Source organism: Saccopteryx leptura, chromosome 1 (genome assembly GCF_036850995.1).
Source record: "Saccopteryx leptura isolate mSacLep1 chromosome 1, mSacLep1_pri_phased_curated, whole genome shotgun sequence".
NCBI lineage: Eukaryota > Metazoa > Chordata > Mammalia > Chiroptera > Emballonuridae > Saccopteryx > Saccopteryx leptura.
The window spans coordinates 174,530,911-174,550,029 of record NC_089503.1 but is presented as its reverse complement, the minus strand read 5'-3'; the positions used below and the strand labels follow the sequence as shown (position 1 = coordinate 174,550,029).

The 19,119-nt window shown below is 39.6% G+C and overlaps 1 protein-coding gene across 9 annotated transcripts in view; it reads right to left on the bottom strand.

Moving 5' to 3' along the window:
* The window catches only part of DISP1 (dispatched RND transporter family member 1), a 208,785-nt gene that overhangs the window by 14,245 nt on the left and 175,421 nt on the right, over nucleotides 1-19,119 (bottom strand). For all 9 annotated transcript variants that reach the window (XM_066380673.1, XM_066380681.1, XM_066380714.1 and 6 more), the window contains 2 exons: nucleotides 8,242-8,271; nucleotides 1,012-1,135 (listed from right to left, as the gene is read on the bottom strand). In XM_066380673.1, the coding sequence (XP_066236770.1) occupies nucleotides 1,012-1,135; nucleotides 8,242-8,271 (154 nt within the window). The remainder of the gene's footprint in view (nucleotides 1-1,011; nucleotides 1,136-8,241; nucleotides 8,272-19,119) is intronic.

The following is a 19,119-nucleotide window of genomic DNA, read 5'->3' as shown; positions in this document are numbered from 1 at the left end:
CATTAGTGTACTTCATTTCAGGCTAAGGGTGGTTATAGCAGTTTGGGAAAGCAATGTCAAGGTGATGAACAGCTTTCAACCGAAAATACAGATGCGCCTCACAGCTACTCCAGATGTGACAGACATTAAAACAGGATGACTTCATATGATAATGATCACCTATTTACTCTGACAAAAAAATATTTTGATCCTTTGGGGGGTTACATGTTTTAAGAAAGAAGGAAAAAAAAACTTATTTGAAGCTTCTCTTTCAAATTTATACCTAAGCATTTAGTAAATACTTTTAGGTTATAAAATAGTATGGTCAAAGTAAATTATATTGTACATATTACAATGTTTTACAAAGAATATGTCATTATCCTTGCTCATATTTCCCTATTATTCCACTCCAGAGGAACATTTGCTTAAAAACAGACTCTGTTATCTCTTAGTGATACTAAAATTCTTCTAACTTCTTTGAGGGGAAAAAAGAGACAGTTTAAAGACTTTATGAAAAAATTTAATACTGTGAAGATTCTCTAATGTCTTGCTTTTTAGCTTAAACATAAGGACCAAGAAGCAAAATTTCCAGATTTCTCATGGTGAGCACATTTTTTTGAACTTTTAAGAACCTGAGAATACAGAGCTCTGAATGCAGAAAGATAATTGTATACTCACTAATGGCCTGTGATGGTTTCTTTTATTTTTTTAATTTTATTTATTCATTTTTAGAGAGGAGAGAGACAGAGAGGGAGAGAGAGGAGAGAGAGACAGAGAGAGAGAAGGGGGGAGGAGCAGGAAGCATCAACTCTCATATGTGCCTTGACCAGGCAAGCCCTGGGTTTCGAACTGGCGACCTCAGCATTTCCAGGTCGACACTTTATCCACTGCGCCACCACAGGTCAGGCTGTGATGGTTTCTTAACATATGGGGTCCTGAATAGCACACTGCAGTTTGTAGAAACATAATTGTCTGGAGATGGTTTTAGGTCTCAAGAAAATAAACAAATTCTCCTGGCTCGGTCCCCCTTACCAGCAGTGGGTTAGAGAAGTCAGGGAGCTCCGGCACTAATACTCCAACCAAGGCACAAACCACGATGAACACCGTGCACATGCCCAAGACCACCACGGGCCAGTCGGCGATCAGGGCTGCGTAACTGCAGGGGCAGAGAAAAATCACAAAGGCCTCTTAGATGCAACAGAGTTCTGGTTACCTAAGAGAGCAATTTGTGCAATACTGTACTGACCCAGCACAGACATTTATTAATAAAAAATTGCAGTAGGAAATTACATGATCATTATCCTCTCATTTCTGTGATAAAGTAGCAATGGTCATGTACCAGAGGCTTTTGACAGTCAGATACTGACTGTTTTTGACAAATAACATGTTATAGCCACATCTGTGCCTGGGAAAGAGAGACTCTAAAATCTATACTTCCTAAGTGGAAAGAACCTGTTTCTAACAGAGGATTTGAACTCTTGGTCATTTCCTCCAGAAGTTTGGTTGTCTGGTTTATTCCCGTCTCCATACTTTTACTCTGTAAGTGCTGGAAAGAGAACTGAGCCTACAAACACGCTGATGTAGCGTAAATCCTAAGAATAACTGAACCAAACCAAAAAGTCTCATAAACCTGTAACTTTCCTTCGAGCTAAAATTATAATGAACATATCCATTAGACTGTGCATTCCATGAGGCAGAGATTTCTGTTGTATGTCTTTATTTAGTGCAGTATCAGAGCCTAGAACAATATTTTTTTAAAAGATGCTCGATAACTATCTCTTGATTAGATGAACAAGCACTCATATCTACCTTTCCCTTCACTGTCCAAACACTACAGCCTGGCTTTAGTCTCTTACTACATACACCTCGGAAACCCCTGTTACCAAATCCCACCCTCAAGCCATTTTCCCTAGACACCCTTCCCATACCCTCGTTCACCACCTCTGACTCAAAGACCCATCTCTGTGTCCCTTCCGCTAGATCCTGGACTGTGCCTTACTATCTTGACACTTCCAGATCTTGATATGAACCTAGTGCTCAATAGAACTTGACTACATTGAACATTTTCTGAAATTCAAACTCTATCTTGCCAAGTTTTATTACAGTAAAAAAGAAACGTTTAACTTGTGGACAATTACGCTCAAATTCCCATCAATGTTAGCTCATTTGGCTGCTGTAATGGCTATTTCTGCCTCATTTGAAATCAGTTTCTTACTCATATATTTGTGAGTGATTTCTTCAACGTGACGCTAGATGTTAGCAGTTTAAATAAAGCCGGTGGCTCTAAATACCATTCTGAAAAAAGCTACTACATGTCTCTAAGAATAGATTGTTGATGTTTATATTCTAATCTCGCAACTGCACAGATCTGGCTTAGTAGGGATATTTCCTTCAAATTAAATTTTAGTAAGGAAATTAAAACATGACATAATTATGCTTCAAGAGAGCACTTGCACAGGCATTTTTCATTGTTGTTCTTTTAAAAGTAATCTTAGAAAAATAAAGCATGATAGCTTGCACTTACAAGGAGTTCATTGGATTCTCCCAACAACTTTATGAGATGAAATTGAGGCACAGACAGGTAAGATTACTTGTTCAAAGTCACAAAGCCAGCCCAGCCATAAAATCAGTAAGTCATGGGGATGCAATGCACAGGATGGTGACTATAGTTTGTCTTGTATAGTTGCTAACATAGTAATCTTAAAAGTTTGCATTACAAGAAAAGAATTTGTGTGGCAATAGATGTTAGCTAAATTTATTGCAATAATTGTTTTTGCAATACATACAACGTTAATTCATTTATGTTACGCACCTAAAACTAATATAATGTTATCTCGATTACATCTCAATTAACAAAAAGTCTCAAACTGGGAATCCAGATGGTCTGGTTCTGCAATCTGGCCTCTTCATCACTATGGTACCATCTCTTGTTTCAAACACAAAAGAAACAAAGACTTCGGGAATAAGTTGGCATGCCACAAATGTATACTTCCCCAAATTCACATTTTAAAATTAAATTCCAAAGCTACACTAATAGTTAATTTCTCTAGCAAAACCACCTAGATCCATAGGACTTTTGAGTCTGAATATTATTTGCTAGACTATAAATTCTGGATTTAAAAACTCATCAAGGACAAATTATGCTAGGTAAGATGCAATAACCTTTTGAGAATGATTCTGAATGCATTGAAGACATATAAACCACAATCTACTGATTGTGATTGTTCAAATGTAAATACCAAGTGGTCAGAAGCTTTTCAAATTTCTAGAACATACCCACGCTTATAATTCTTTAGACTTTATTTCCTCCTCCACCAAATGCAAACTAAGATGAAAGCAACTGGTTTTGAAGCAATCAAATCCTTTGTCAACAGTACACTTGAGAATTTCTCTTCATTGCTTCAGACTTAAAAAGAGTCCTTTACATTTTAGACCATTAAAATATCAGCCCTGGGAAATGAAAATGGCCCCAGGCTTATACAACTACTCATTATACTTTATTTTAAATGGATCGATTTTCTTTCAAATGAACCCAAAATTACTCTTTTTTTAAATTTTAACCTACAAACATGCTCTCAACAGAGGGCAGTGGGTCCCAATTCGCTTAGTTTTCGTGCCATGATTTAATGTACCCATATCATGACTTGTTGTTTTGCGTTCTTGAAAAATATGCACACATGTGCATGGCCACCTTAAAAACCTGCTGCAATCATTGCTTTTCTTCCCTTTGAAAACATGTGGATTTGATTTTACAGCACTGCTATATACGTTCTATGTGCATTGACTATATATGGAGACTTGACAGTGTTGGCAATTTCAGCACAATTCTTCCCCACACGTTTATCCTCGCTATAGTACATCCCCACCTCCTCACACAGATGCTTCATAGGCTAGCCCTGCCTAAGAAGACTGTTCACACTGAAGAAGTGAAATCAGAAAAGCAGCATGGGGGAAAGCCCCAACTGGTCCAAATACCACAAGATCGCTGAGGGCGTTTCTGCTCTTCCCGTTATCTCTGCTAAGACATCAATCGTATAGCTAGGGGTGCCATGTGGGACACAGAAGTTCCATTCACAATATGAAACTCAGACAATGGTTGTAATATTAAGATAAGGCCCTGGCCGGTTGGTTCAGTGGTAGAGCGTCGGCCTGGTGTGCGGAAGTCCCGGGTTCGATTCCTGGCCAGGGCACACAGGAGAAGCGCCCATCTGCTTCTCCACCCCTCTCCCTCTCCTTCCTCTCTGTCTCTCTCTTCCCCTCCCGCAGCTGAGGCTCAATTGGAGCAAAAGATGGCCCGGGCACTGGGGATGGTTCCATGGCCTCTGCCCCAGGTGCTAGAATGGCTCTGGTCGTAGCAGAGCGATGCCCTGGATGGGCAGAACATCGCCCCCTAGTGGGTGTGCCGGGTGGATCCCAGTCGGGCGCATGCAGGAGTCTGTCTGCCTCCTCGTTTCCAGCTTCAGAAAAATACAAAAAAAAAAAAAAAAAAATCTAGTAAAGCAAGAAAATTGGGGATGGAAAGGAAATTAAAATGGCTTATAAAACCCCACCGCTAATTCCATTCCAGGTGAGCCTGGGTTCAAGATATATATTCTAACAAAGTTTAAAGAATAAAGTACTTGAACATTATTTTCTTTGGAAAGTTGACCACATAGCCATTAGATGAATTTTCAAAAGGGCCATTCCTTTTACTGCAAAATGTTCTGCAGATCATACATACTCATCTTTCATCTGCCTGTTCTAATTTTGGAAGTCCTCAGACAACACAGCTGTAATTGTAAATTCAGTCCACCTCTGTAACACCTGGGCTACAGCAAGCAGTCATTTTCAAACGAATGGCTAGGTGACTGTTTTCCCCAATGCCCTCCTGGGGTACCAGTGGCTACACCCAGAGCACTGCTATATACAAGTTCACGTTGTTGTCCCGACAGGTGAAGTCTCAGATAGTACACAGATCTGAAGGACTCCCTGCCCTTTACAGAATGAAGAAACAAAAGGGGTAGAGGGAACGAGATGTGTCCATGGGCAAACCGCGGACCTGAGCCAGGGGCTCCTGCCTGGCCCCTGGTCCAGGCGGTTACTACCATGTGGGCGTTGTCATGGGCAGCCAATGGGGGAGTCGTCAGATACCTACTCATCAATTCATTGCATTTATATTGAAACCAGATCAGAAATAACTGTTAAAGTAGATAAACCAAGTGTCTTACAGGGTGAATTTATGCTCAAGGGACATCACATGCGGGCCTCTTTTAAATGGGCTATTTGTATTACAGTAAGGCCCTCTATAGTACAGTTTCTTAGCTGACAAAGATTTTTCTCTTTGCCCTTTGAGGCCTTTCTAGAAACACTCTTCTTTCTCTCCTTCCCTTCTGAGCAGACAGCCATGCGACAGTGTTAAATGCCCTGGACTTCAGGAAGCCTTCTTCTCCCAACCTGATCCTTAACCCCCTCTGGCCGGCTTTCTGCTGTCCTGACTTCTGAAACTGCCAGAATCAATTAACTAGTCTTGGTTTTCATCTTTCTTGACCTGAGCAATATTTACCACCTTAGCGACCCCTTTCTTCCTAAAAACTTCATCTTCGGTTCCTCCCTTTCCATTTCCCTCAACAGCTCTTCCTTACTCCTCTAGTCCTTTAAAGCCAAGCATTTCAGGGCCCTGGCCGGTTGGCTCAGCGGTAGAGCGTTGGCCTGGCGTGAGGGGGACCCGGGTTCGATTCCCGGCCAGGGCACATAGGAGAAGCGCCCATCTGCTTCTCCACCCCTCCCCCTCTCCTTCCTCTCTGTCTCTCTCTTGCCCTCCGGCAGCTGAGGCTCCATTGGAGCAAAGATGGCCCGGGCGCTGGGGATGGCTCCCTGGCCTCTGCCCCAGACGCTAGAGTGGCTCTGGTCTCGGCAGAGCGACGCCCCTGAGGGGCAGAGCGTCGCCCCTAGTGGGCGTGCCGGGTGGATCCCGGTCGGGCGCATGCGGGAGTCTGTCTGACTGTCTCTCCCCGTTTCCAGCTTCAGAAAAATACAAAAAAAAAAAAAAAAAAAAAGCCAAGCATTTCAGAATGTTAGTAATCGCAAGTGTCCCAGTTATAACATTGCTCCTACTTTATTTGAAATGGATCAATTTTCTTTCAAATGAACCAGGAGTTACGGATTTTTATCTGCAAGTCCGGTGGCACTATCAATTTACGGGGAGGAATGACTGAAACTTATGAAATTTCACAAAAGAAACCAGGAGATACAAAACTCTTTCTTTCTTGAAGCAATAAAGTCATTCAACAATTAGATCTGCAGAATAAGGATGCTGGGACTTTGGAGAACACAAAATGGGCAGACATGGGTCTCGTCCTCACGAACTAAGAGCCTAATACAGAAAATCAGACAGGCACACAAGCGCCTGCAAAGCCAGGAAACAGGAGACTGTATTTAGAGGGATAAAATGTTTTGTGACTTCAACAAAGAGATTACTTCCTTCAACACCTAGGTTGGAAAATGGGAACCAGAAAAGGCTTTCTGGAAGAAGTTGCATTTATATGGATAAATATTGAAAAGAAATTGGGATTAAAAAAAATGCCATCTAATAACAGAAAAACTATGTACAAATTTTTCCAAAATGCAAGTTTTTTTTGGAAAAAGAAAAAAAGTTTCTTTTTCCAAAAAAGTCATTTGAGAAAGAACTCTTACTTCTAAAAAAATGCAAATTAATTTCTTAATATGCCATATTTACTAACATAATCTCTCCCTTTTCTTTGTTTCTTTTTTGGTAGAAGTAAAAAAACACAAGGTAGTATATGTATAGAATATCATTCAGCTTTAAAAAGGAAGGGAATTCTGACACCTGCTACAACATCGGTGAACCTTGAGGACATCATGCTGAGTAAAATCAGCACTAATGTCACAAAATCATACAAAATACTAGATGATTCCACTTGCACGAGGTATTAGAGAATCAAATTTATAGAGATGGAAAGTAGAGCGCTGGTTGCCAGGGGATGGACAGAGGGAGGGTCAACAGTTATTGTTTAATGGGTCTGAGATTACAGTTTTGCAAGATGAAAAAAGTTCTAGAGATGGATGGTGGTGAGGGCTGCATAATTATGTGACTGTACTTAATGACACGGAACTGTACACTTAAAAAAATGGTTAAACTACTAAATTTTATGCCACGTATATTTTATTCAAATTATAAAAATAATAAATATTTTTTAAATGGGAAGGGGAATTTACTCATATTGAAATTTATGTTGTAATGTTAGTCCAAAGACAGGATAGATAATTCTCCCAAGGCAGGCTTCAGAGTTACCACAGCTAAGCTGCATTAGCAAGTGCATTTTTTTTTTTGTATTTTTCTGAAGTGAGAAGCGGGGAGGCGGAGAGATAGACTCCCGCATGCACCCAACCGAGATTCACCCAGCACGCCCACCAGGGGGTGATGCTCTGCCCATCTGAGGCATTTCTTCGTTGCACTGGAGCCATTCTAGCACCTGAGGCGGAGGCCATGGAGCCATCCTCTGCACCTGGGCCAACTTTCCCATGGAGCCTTGGCTGCAGGAGGGGAAGAGAGAGACAGAGAGAAAGAAGAAGGGAAAGGGTGGAGAAGCAGATGGGTGCTTCTCCGGTGTGCCCTGACTAGGAATTGAACCCGGGACTTCCACACACCGTACCGAGACCAGGCGGACGCTCTACTGCTGAGCCAACCAGCCAGGGCAGCAACTACATTTCAAAGATCACTTAAGAGTTTCTTAAGGTATAATAATACTATACCTGGAACCACAATAAACAAGGACACGTGATAAGATCATTATAATTCTCCCCCCCTCCCCCCGAAACTCTTATCCACTTAAAATTTTACTCTTCCACTGAAAAGGTAAATTTTAAAAATTTCCACATACATGATAACAGAATTTTTAGCAAAAAACACAGCCAACTGAATTGGGAAAAAGTGCCATGAATTCAAGCCATGGGGGTTGGCAGAATTTTCTCTCCCTTCTCAACAAGGAGGACATGGACAAGCCAGTCCGCTGCAGAAAGAAACACGGACTCATTCGGCAAATGCAAATGAATAAACTCAAAGATAATTCCAAGGCTATAAATCCACCTGGAGATTAAAACCACTTTTGGAGATATAGGATTCCTCAGGGAAAATTGATCATTCCTTCTTAAAAATATGAAAGAGGAAGACGGCAACTACAGCACAATGTGGAGAAAATACCAGAAGGGGAAAGGCATGCACGTTAAGATTGTTATTTAATAAGATGACCCAGGTGACTTTACCTTTTTGGTAACTTGAAAGGTCTCGATGGTCTGGAAAAAAGCAAAGGGAAAAAACCATCAGAAACAAAGCACCAAAAACTAAAGGCTTAATACATGCAGTCAACGTTCTACTTATGTCTCCATTTAGAAGAATCCTGAAAGGGTTAAAAAAAAAAGACACGCAAGATTTTAAGCACACATGTATTTAACAATGAGTGTTGTCCATCTTGTCTGCTGGGTGGGTGAGTGCTGGCATGGCTGGTCAGCAGGTAGCACCTGCACACGCTCCTAATGGGATCAGTCACACTGTGCAACACTCTCCAAATCTGCAGCTACAGATGCACTACTCCTCTCTCTTACAAGAATCCACAGCCCTGTCTCCAGTCTAAGCTGTTTCTTACTTATCAAGGATCCTCCAACACCTATAAAAAAAAATGACACTGATATCTTCTTGCACTAGAAATATTCTATTCCTTCTCTGAGATGGGAGAACCGCTCCTCCATCTTTCTTAGATCAATGTCTTAGATCTGACTCCACAACCATTTTAACGAGCATCAACATGCATGCCAATCAGCTCTTCCCCACACTGTGTCATTGTTCCCTCTTGTCCTTTGTACCCCATCACTGTCCATAGAGTAGATAAGTCATTGGAAAAAAACCCCACATCCAACTCAGTCTCAACCTTCAAACTCTTTTTTTCCAACCAGATTAACCCTCCCCCCACCCCCCAATTGACTGGCACATGGTAAGGAGTTAATAAATATTTGGTGAAGAAACAGAATCCACCATTCCTGTTTCACTGGTCCCAGGTACAGTGTTTTCACAGCACGAGCTGAAGACCCCGGGGGGCTTCTGAGGCCCTCCCCATGGGCTGATTCCATCCTTGTGTAAGGCTGGATTTCCTATATACATTAATACTTTTACTTTATGGTTTTCTATGCAATGTCATATATTCTAAGCAGACAGTATATTGCAATAGGCTGAGTGTAGAAACAGTATGAGAGTCTTGCTGTCTAAGCCCCACACTAACGGGAACTGCAAAAATGTGAAACATGCTAATCATCTCACTTATTTGTTTCTGTTTTTGAAAAGATATTCTTTTTCATCCAATGTTATTGAGGTTAATATGTGAAGGGCTTGTTACTATTTTTGAGTGAGTTAACAAATTAAAAATTTTGAATTTCAGTTTCAATTCCAACATAGTACATTTCAGACACAACCCATATAAAGAGAAACCTCTGGATCCCTAGTAAGTTTTGAGAGTGTAAAGGGGTCATGAGAACAAAAGGTTTGTGCCATTACACTGCTAGAGAGATGTTACTGAAATATTTGCTGAATAAATAAATTACCTACCTGTATACAATCTCCTACCCTGAAATCTCCCACCCAGTGTGTCTCAGTTTCGAGAAAACAAATCGAAACAATATGCAAATATTTGTCTTCTAATCTTTCTACTTAAAGCACTTACTCTTCCAAGAATTCCATGATATACGTATTCATTCTTTAAAAAAAGGTTTTTTTTATATAACTCCTGGGATAGCCAACAGAGTCCCAAACATCACGGAGCTCACATCCCAGAATGTACTTTGTATTAATCTGTCTATATAAAAAAAGCATACATTCTAAATTTCATGTTTTACTTATAAGTCCTCATTAGAGACTTAAAAGTCCATTAATAATATTAAAATCCAGAAGGGACAAGCTCAGAGATCGTTAAACAGTGGAAAGAATCTTACAAAATATAGATTCCAACTCCTTCCCAGATCCATTTTTGAGATGGGCCTTAGTCTGCTTTTGGTCATTCAGGATCTTAAGAGCAAGCAGAGCTGTAGAAAGAGGCTTATTATCTCTTGATGCCTAATTTACTGCTCTGTTTTGTGTGTTTCTGTCTGTAAAACAAACAACATAGGGATAATCACAAAGCTTTCATCTGTCACACAGGAAAACAATATCTTTTCTTGAACAAGTATGGGACTGAATATTCACTGTATTATGAAAGAACACCAAAAGTGCACTCTTTTTATATATGCATTGTAAGGAGAATTCATTTCTAAAAGTTAGTAAAGCCATAAGGAGGGACCATATCTTGATCGTTTTCCCACCTCTATAACCTAGGCTAATGTATGGTCCTTTGTGAATGTCAGATCAGAATTTGTTGGATTAATGAATGAGCATCTTTTGTTACTTTCCTCAGGCCAACAGTGTTGAAGCCAGCAGTCACTGGATAGCAAAAATATGGGAACATAAATATCTACATAGGTAAATTTAGTTTTCTGTTTCTCTCTCTGACACACGCGCGCGCGCACACACACACACACACACACACACACACACACATGCTTTGTAACTTCAGCCCAGTCTCATCTGTCAATTCTAAAGTCCTCCACCACTTGACTACATTTTGTAAACTTTTGTTTGTGTCTCTAAATTCGATAGTAGAGGACCTCTTATTCAATGCTGCATGAACCACTAATTTTATAATGAATCAGAAAGCTTTATTCAAGGGAAACATTCTTTAAAAAAAAGTGCCATACACATTCCTTAAATATCTAACTGTAACATAAATGCATTCTCTGCTGCCAATCTTTCTTATACAAACCACACCACACTGCCTGGTCTCTGAATTCCAGTCGCTGGGAGAACTTAGGGTACTGCCAGTGTCCCGAGTATACTGCCTACAATACACATCCCAATTTTGATGATTTTTCCCCCCAAATCTTTTATAACAGTCTCTCTCATGCCTAATCCAGTATCAGTGTGTTCATAGCAATTTATCCTTAGCTAGTCTTTCCAAAGCCTATAATTTTATATATTTTTAAATAACTCTTTCTTTTAGAATGTATACATCAATGGATTATTTCATAAATTTAATTAAGTGACACAGTTACAAAAATAAGCCCAGCTGGTATGCACACCTGTCAGTTGCTAGGAGTGGAAGCGTGTGGAGGGGGTGGGGCACAGTCTCTACCCTCCAGCAGGCGGTCGGCTGGGCCACCCGACTCAGAGGGAAGGAGTGACCAGTGACACCCCCAAGTTGTGAACAAAAGGGGCTTTTACTACAAAGGCTCACTACAGAAGAAGTCACAAAGGACATTTAATTTTTTAGGAAAATCTGCCAAAAAATAACACACCCCATAATATTTTGAAATATAATTACATATTGCTTTTTAAAAAATATGACAGTTTTATTGAGATATAATTCACAGACCGTATAATAACCCATTTTCAGTGTGCAAGTTAGTGGTTTTAAGGACTTTCACAGAGTTGGGCATTTATTACCATGCCATCCATTGATTTTTAAAGAATATGCTATCTGAACACCAATGATAAAGCTATTAATGATCTGTGGGAGAAAATTCATTTTTACAGAGCAATAGGAGTAAGGCAATGAGCAAAGAAGCAAATGACTAGTACACAAAACCTTGATTTTTCACTCCTAGTTTTCAAGTTACATTCTCAAAACCACCTCTGGAATTTCCATACATTAATACATTTTGCTGTCGTTAGGTCTAAAGTGATACTCAGGCCCTGGCCAGATAGCTCCGTTGGTTAGAGAGAGCATCGTCCCAATACACAAAGGTTGCCGGTTCGATCCCCATGCAAGAACAGGTCGTTTCTGTCTCTGTCTTTCTCTCTCTCCCTTCCTCTCTCTCTAAAATCATTCAATAAATTTTAAAAATAATAATAAATCAAGTGATCCTCAGAGCCACTGGGATTGATCATACTAAGCCATTGCAGAGAAATGATATTTTCTTATACACATTTTGGGTTGTAACAGATGTAAATATTCTCTTCCTACTTACTCCCTCTAACTTTTTTTACTGAGAAATTCATGGATCTGTAACTAGTTTACTCCCTAAAGACAGAAACAACTGTAGAGTCATCACATTCTTTCTGCTTGAGTAAAGACTTCATTTTACGTTAAACTTGAGACTGTAAGTAGAGATTGTCAACATCAATTGAAAAAGAAAAATTGAGGCTACCACAAAGATACCTCCTGAAAAACATGAGATCCCTTTGAAGTTTTTACACTAATGGACATGACCAACAGATGTTTGAAACACCCAAACCACAACTACAGGTAAGACAAGAACTCTCTGATTTACCATCTTACCAGAAAATATCTGAGAAAGGAGGCAGGTAGAGAATCCACTCCATACCTTCCTTCACCAGAAGTAGTCTTCTTCTTGCATGTGTGAAATCTTTCTGATTTGCTACTTTTAAAATACAGTGTGTCCGTAAAGTCATGGTGCACTTTGACCAGTCAAAGGAAAGCAACAAAAGACGATAGAAATGTGAAATCTGCACCAAATAAAAGGAAAACTCTCCCAGTTTCATATCTATTCAGTGCAGTGTGATGTGGGCTCACGCACAGATTTTTTAGGGCTCCTTAGGTAGCTATCCCGTATAGCCTCTACAGACTCGTCACTGACTGATGGCCTACTAGAATGGGGTTTCTCCACCAAACTGCCGGTTTCCTTCAACTGCTTATCCCACCGACTAATGTTATTCCTATGTGGTGGCGCTTCGTTATAAACGCGCCGACATTCATGTTGCACTTTGGTCACGGATTTGAATTTAGCGAGCCACAGAACATACTGAACTTTCCTCTGTACCATCCACATCTCAAATGGCATGGCCGTGGGCTGCTCCGCTGTATACACGGTGTTACCGTCATCATCTGCGCATGTGCACATGCTGCCACATCATCCTACAGAAACTGGGAGGGTTTTCCTTTTATTTGGTGCAGATTTCACATTTCTATCATCTTTTGTTGCTTTCCTGTGACCGGTCAAAAGTGCACCATAACTTTATGGACACACTGTACTATCTATCTAGTAAAACCTGCAGGATGAGTTTTCACACTAACTTCTGACTTATGTTGATAAATAACAATTAGTAAAAATATACAAACACATCTGACTTCTATTATAGCAAGAAACAAGGCTTTTCCAGAGTCTTTTTTACCTTTTAATTCCATATGGTCAAAACACAGCAAAAAAAACAAACAATAATAACCTTAGCTGGGAACCATTGCCTGTGCTTTAGTTTGGTTTTCAGCCTTTTTTTCTGATGAGAAAAAACCCCAAGGCAGATGACATTGGCATGTTCCAGGACACATCCCACAGGCTGGGGCGTAGATAAGCTTGGGTTGTGCCCAAGTCCCAGAAGACTAGGTGGAGTGTCACTTTTTCTCTCCCACTCAAGAAAGCATTTCTATAATGAAAGTGGGTGAAGTGACATTGTTATAAGGCCAAGCTCAACTCTGCTCTAAAAAAAATTTAAAAAGCACTTAAAAACATGAGTATTCATAATTAGTAATAAATGGCCCCTGGCACTTCACGCTTCAGAACTGTAACAGCAAGTGAGAACACTGGTCCCCACTACCTAGTGACCAGTGAGCTGCGGCATGTGTGCACGCACAGGCCAAGGGGACTGCTCATGAGACTGGAACGTTCTCGGAAGGAGGGAAGGCGAGAGGGACGAGCAGGATGATCAGGATGGGGTACTGGGGCAGAAACAGAGGCAAGGGAAATTTTTTTAAGGGTAATAGAAAAAAAGGTAGTAGTATAAGAGGGGAAAAGTTAACAAGAAACAGAAAAAAATGGAAAAGCTATAAATGGTCTGTTTCCTTTACCATTTCTCTTTTAGTATTTTCTGAGGAGAGCAGGAGATGGCAGAGTGAGGAAAATGGGAATGCTAAAAAACATGAAACCTGTCTAGAGAACTCTATTGTTGACATTGCTGTAGGATTAATACCACAACTCACAGAGAAACAGTATCAGCTTTCACCAATCCCAAAGAGCTCTTCCTAGCACTTACAGAAATCAACGCTCTGGAAAAAAACAGCTTTGTATAGTTCTGAACAACTACAGTCCTACGATGGAGATACACTTCGCACTTGATGGCAGTAACCAAGATGAAGTCAAACAGTGCCTCAGGCGGCACATTTTTGTCTCAGTCATCCCACTGGCTTGCGCCATGTTGCATTTTCATAAGTATTCTGCAAGGAATATCTTCTGTTCAGTGCTGGTTGGTACCTTATGAAGAGAGTATCTGAAAATAAAGAACCCACACTTTGATGAGCATTCTTCACAAGATCCCCAACAAAAACACCACCATTCTTCACCGTGAAGTGTTTCCATGAATCATCCCTGGCACACTTGGGTTCTACCGTGAGGATGAAACAGAAACCCTGTCGACATGTGAAGCCTGGCCTCTAATTCATCTTTCATGCACCAGAGCTAAATGGTTATGGTCTTGTCAAGTGATTTGAAGAATAACAAGAACCAAGACTGCTTGCACAATGCATTTCCTGAATGCTCAAGGGGATGCCAACTGCCAGGATTGGTCATGTCGATGTCTAAAACTGTTCATTTGAGTAGAGTCCCAATGACTATACAAAATATAAGATCACCTAGGAGGCAGGAGGAAAAGGTTGGGAGTGGAGGACTAATGTTTAAAGATCATCCAATAAATATCAAACACTTTTTAAATGTTAAAAAAAAAATCTAGGATTAAAAAAAAGGACATTTAGCACGTATTAAATAAATAGTTGAGTGTGTAGAGACTTTCTTGAGGAAAATAGTAAAATTTCTGAATCTAAAGATATGAGGACATCTGAGCTCTGAAACAGTTGAATGGTCTGCAGGTGTCCCCAAACTACGGCCCGAGGGCCACATGCAGCCCCCTAAGGCCATTTATCCGGCCCCCCACCGCACTTCTGGAAAGGCCACCTCTTTCATTGGTGGTCAGTGAGAGGAGCACTGTATGTGGCGGCCCTCCAACGGTCTGAGGGACAGTGAACTGGCCCTCTGTGTAAAAAGTTTGGGGACCCCTGGTAGAGTATGTCTAGAATGCAAACTTCTCAGGATTTGTGAGAAATAGGTAATACCTAAAATGAGCTAGTATGAATAACAGGTTTCTGTAAACCATTGAACATTATTTAAAAGAAAAAAAGTGTTACTGCCTACCACCACCATTACTATTAGTTGATGTAGAAATGGCATTCAAGTATCAGTTTAAGAGGTAACACAGAAGACTAATGTAGAATAAAGCATAATGCCCCCCTTACTCAGAGCACTGTGAAATGAAGATTCATTTACAAGACTCCAATGGCATTTGCAACTGGCTGAATATAATAAATGAACGGCATAATGCAAACTGCTTCATTGAATAAGAGATTGTTAGAATTTTATGTGAAAAACCCTAAAAGTCATCCAATCTTACACCTTCATGCAATGAAGGAGAAAAAGATCTAAGATCCATCACAGAGTAAGTCGACAGAGAGTGAGATCTAGAATGCAAATTTCCTGACTGGATCCCATGCTGATTTGCCACAACCTGAAAACCAGGTGCAGGCAAGGAGGTGTTGCTCGTAAACTCAAAATCGAAAGGCAGGGAGAGTAGGAAGAACTTATTCAAGAGCATGTGGTACATGTTCACAGGAGGGCACATGCAAGGATGTTCACTGAGGTCTACAACAGGGAAAAAGGTCCCTCTATTAATAGAAGGATGCTGAAATTAATGTTGGTTCTCCATACTATGTATGGAATGCTAAATGGAATGAATACATAAACACGCACACACACGACCTGATATGAAAAGAATGCCCAGACAAAATGAGACGTTTCAGAACAATTCATACTGTTTATGGGAAATACCAAATACCAAATATGTAAATGTATTTTAGACATTCAGAAGGGAATATAGCAAATCGATAGCCACAGGAAAAGAAATCAAAAGTGAGTTTTATATCTTTGTGGGTACTTTTTTATGAGAATGTGTCCATGAATTAGTTGTAAAATTAAGAAATGAAAGATTTTTTTTAAAAGGGAAATTGCTTATGTATTCATTTATGTGTACGTGGCTGGAATATATTGAATATAATTTGAAAACTCTTACTGTGAATTTGAGGAGAATGGGAAACCAAACTAGAGGAAAAAAAATAATATCATACACAGATCCTAAGTTTTCAAAGAACTTAAAAAATACACTTACTACAGAACCTATAGTACATTCTGCTCAACCAAATATTTACTTCACAGTTCAGGAGAAACCAGGTAACTTGATCAGCATTGGAATCACCTGGGTAGCTTATTAAAAACAGGGATTTCCAGGCCCCTCCTCAGGGGCTGGTTTAGTAGGTCTTGGAGGAGAGCCTACATGGTCAGAGCCGCAACCACTGCCTGGGACAATCTGCCAAGAGGACATGACCTCAGGGAGATACAAGAAGATAACCAGAATTTAAAGTTGTAATACAAACATTAAGTGAATGGGGAATAGGGAAGTAATATTGGGACAGAGCAGTCCAAAGTGTAGCCCTTGAACTTGGACGAACAAAGTAGAATCAACAAATATATTTCATTCATTTTATTAAAATAAGAAAGAAACACATTTCTCCACTTTTAAAATTTTATGGCTCTTACCTGTAAAATAATCCAGTGGTTTGCATTTTCATTACAAACTGTACAAATCATATAAAGAAGTTTACATATTAATTATAACCTCAGTGAAGATAAATTTGCACAATTCTGAAAATAAGTGTATCTATTTTATTAATAAGACAAGGCCTTCATCAATTAGGCCAGAGATCAAATGTATAAACAATCACCCTGGCCGGGTGGCTCAGTTGGATAGAGCATCACCCTGATAAACCAAGGTTGCAGGTTTGATCCCCAGTAAGGGCACATACAAGAGTCAACCAATGAATGCATAAATAAGTGGAACAACAAATTGAAGTTCTCTTCCTTCCTCTCTCTCTCTCTAAAATCAATAGAAGGTATTACATTACAAAAGTATAAACAATCATAATTCATAAACTTGCCAATTAGCTTCTCCTCCAACATTTGCTGGTCCTCAATTTTTAGTGCAACATGTCTAAATTGTGTTCAGTGTAAGTTAGAGCTATTATTTGAGCTCAAATTTACAAGGGAAGATTATTCATCTTTCTTAGATTCATTTCCCACATATTTTAGATTATTTTGCCCTCCAAAATTACTCAGTATTGTACAAGTTTCAGTTTGGAAGGTTAAGAGTCACACCTGCTATTTAAAAAAATCCTGGGGGGGGGGGATTAAAAAATAATAAAAATCCACTGTAGCAAAATGAATTCCAACAGTGTAACCAATACCTGGCAGCTGTTGTGATATCTTCCTTGGACCAGCCAGGAGAATAGTTACATTTTTCAGAACAATACAGTGAATTGATTTTTCTTCCTTACCTACATTTTCTCATTTCACCCTTTAGCTTAAAAATTAAATTTAAGGAACTCAAATAACTGTCTAAAGCTTTAATAAATAAAGACCAAAGCAAAACTTGAACACAGATTTTATAAAATGATGAGTTTCCTTCTCAGCCAAAAGTATGAGGATTAAAAAAAAATCAACTAAGCTTAAAGCAATGAGACTGAGGACAACTGAGAAATTTCTGAAGAAAAAATGAAGACAACCTCACTAGGATGGGACCACATGTTCCCAAGCTGTACTGGGGTCCTCTTGACACTCTGGTACTAGGACAGCTCAGCTAAAACCTTAAATTCAATATATTCACTCCATTAGGGCATGGATTCTGTGCAACCCAATACCAATGATATATGCCAATGATGTCCAAATACAACACAGAGTTTAAAAACTTATCCTAGGGAGACTGTATTAAAAAGACCACAGTGAGAAGCAAGAAGACCTAATACTAAATGGGTGGTCATCTTGGGTTTTAACCTCTCTGACTTCAATCCTCATCTGTAGAATAAAGAGAGTTGGATTAAATTATTTCTAAGGTCTTTCCCTGCTGTGAAATTCTACTGTCTTCTGTGGAATTACACGTCACTTAAGTCACCACATCAGAATTTTAACACTCTGCCATTGTAAAAGCTAAAAAGCCAGGTTCTCCTAATTAAAATTCTATGTTGAATTCATTCGTATGAATAATTGATAAAAGTAGTCCTCCTGCAAGGGAGGTGAGAACCAGTGTCTTAAAATGCTTTGGAAATAATGCTGGCTCTTTATGTGAACAGCTAGAGAGCGAGGCGTTTCACATGGACTGATAAATGGCTTAATGAGAAAGTGCTTGGTGGGAGGAGGGGGCAGAATTCCCTGTTACCTAGATGAACAGGCAGACTGATGCACTGTGATGCCAAGAACACATCTGTACCAGCAGGTGTCAAAGGCGGGGGAACACTATAGGAAATGGTGCCCGGTTACCAAAGACTTGTGGTAAGAAGTGCTCAGGAATGATCTCGTCCACCAACCTTGGGGGTTTTACCAGAAGAGCAAACAGGAGAGAGGGCTCAAGTTAAAGAGTTATCTTTCAATTTCCAGAAGCCTCTTTCCTGAGTTTCCCATTTTTAAAACAATAGTCCTTTCTGCTTAATATTTTGCCCATTCTAAGACATGAACTTTAATGTTTAAAGGAGGAGTCAAGCCTTAATGAGATCAATTTTGTTTTAGTGTTGGTTTTGTTTCCTGATTCTAACACATATTCATTTTTTAGCTTAAAAATGCTGAAAATTATAAAGAAAATAAAAAAATACCCTAAGTCTCACTACATAGATCTAATTTCTATAATTCTTTTTGATTTATTTCCTTTTACCCTTTTTGCCTAAATATACACATTAAATATGCACAATTAGGATCATACTTAATGTCTAAAGTATTATCCATTTGGATAAGTGTTTTCCCACGTAATTAAAATCTTCTGAAAACACGATTGTTCGTGGCTGTATAATGTTCTGTTCTCTTTACCATTCCTTATTCTATATACACACAACTGTGCTCACACTAATATATTTCTTTCAGTCTCCCAGCTGCACCACAATCCACTCATCACTGTCACAGTATTAGATGCCTTGTATTTTATGAAAATGAATTTTTGAACTCTATTTTTCTCCTCAAAACAGG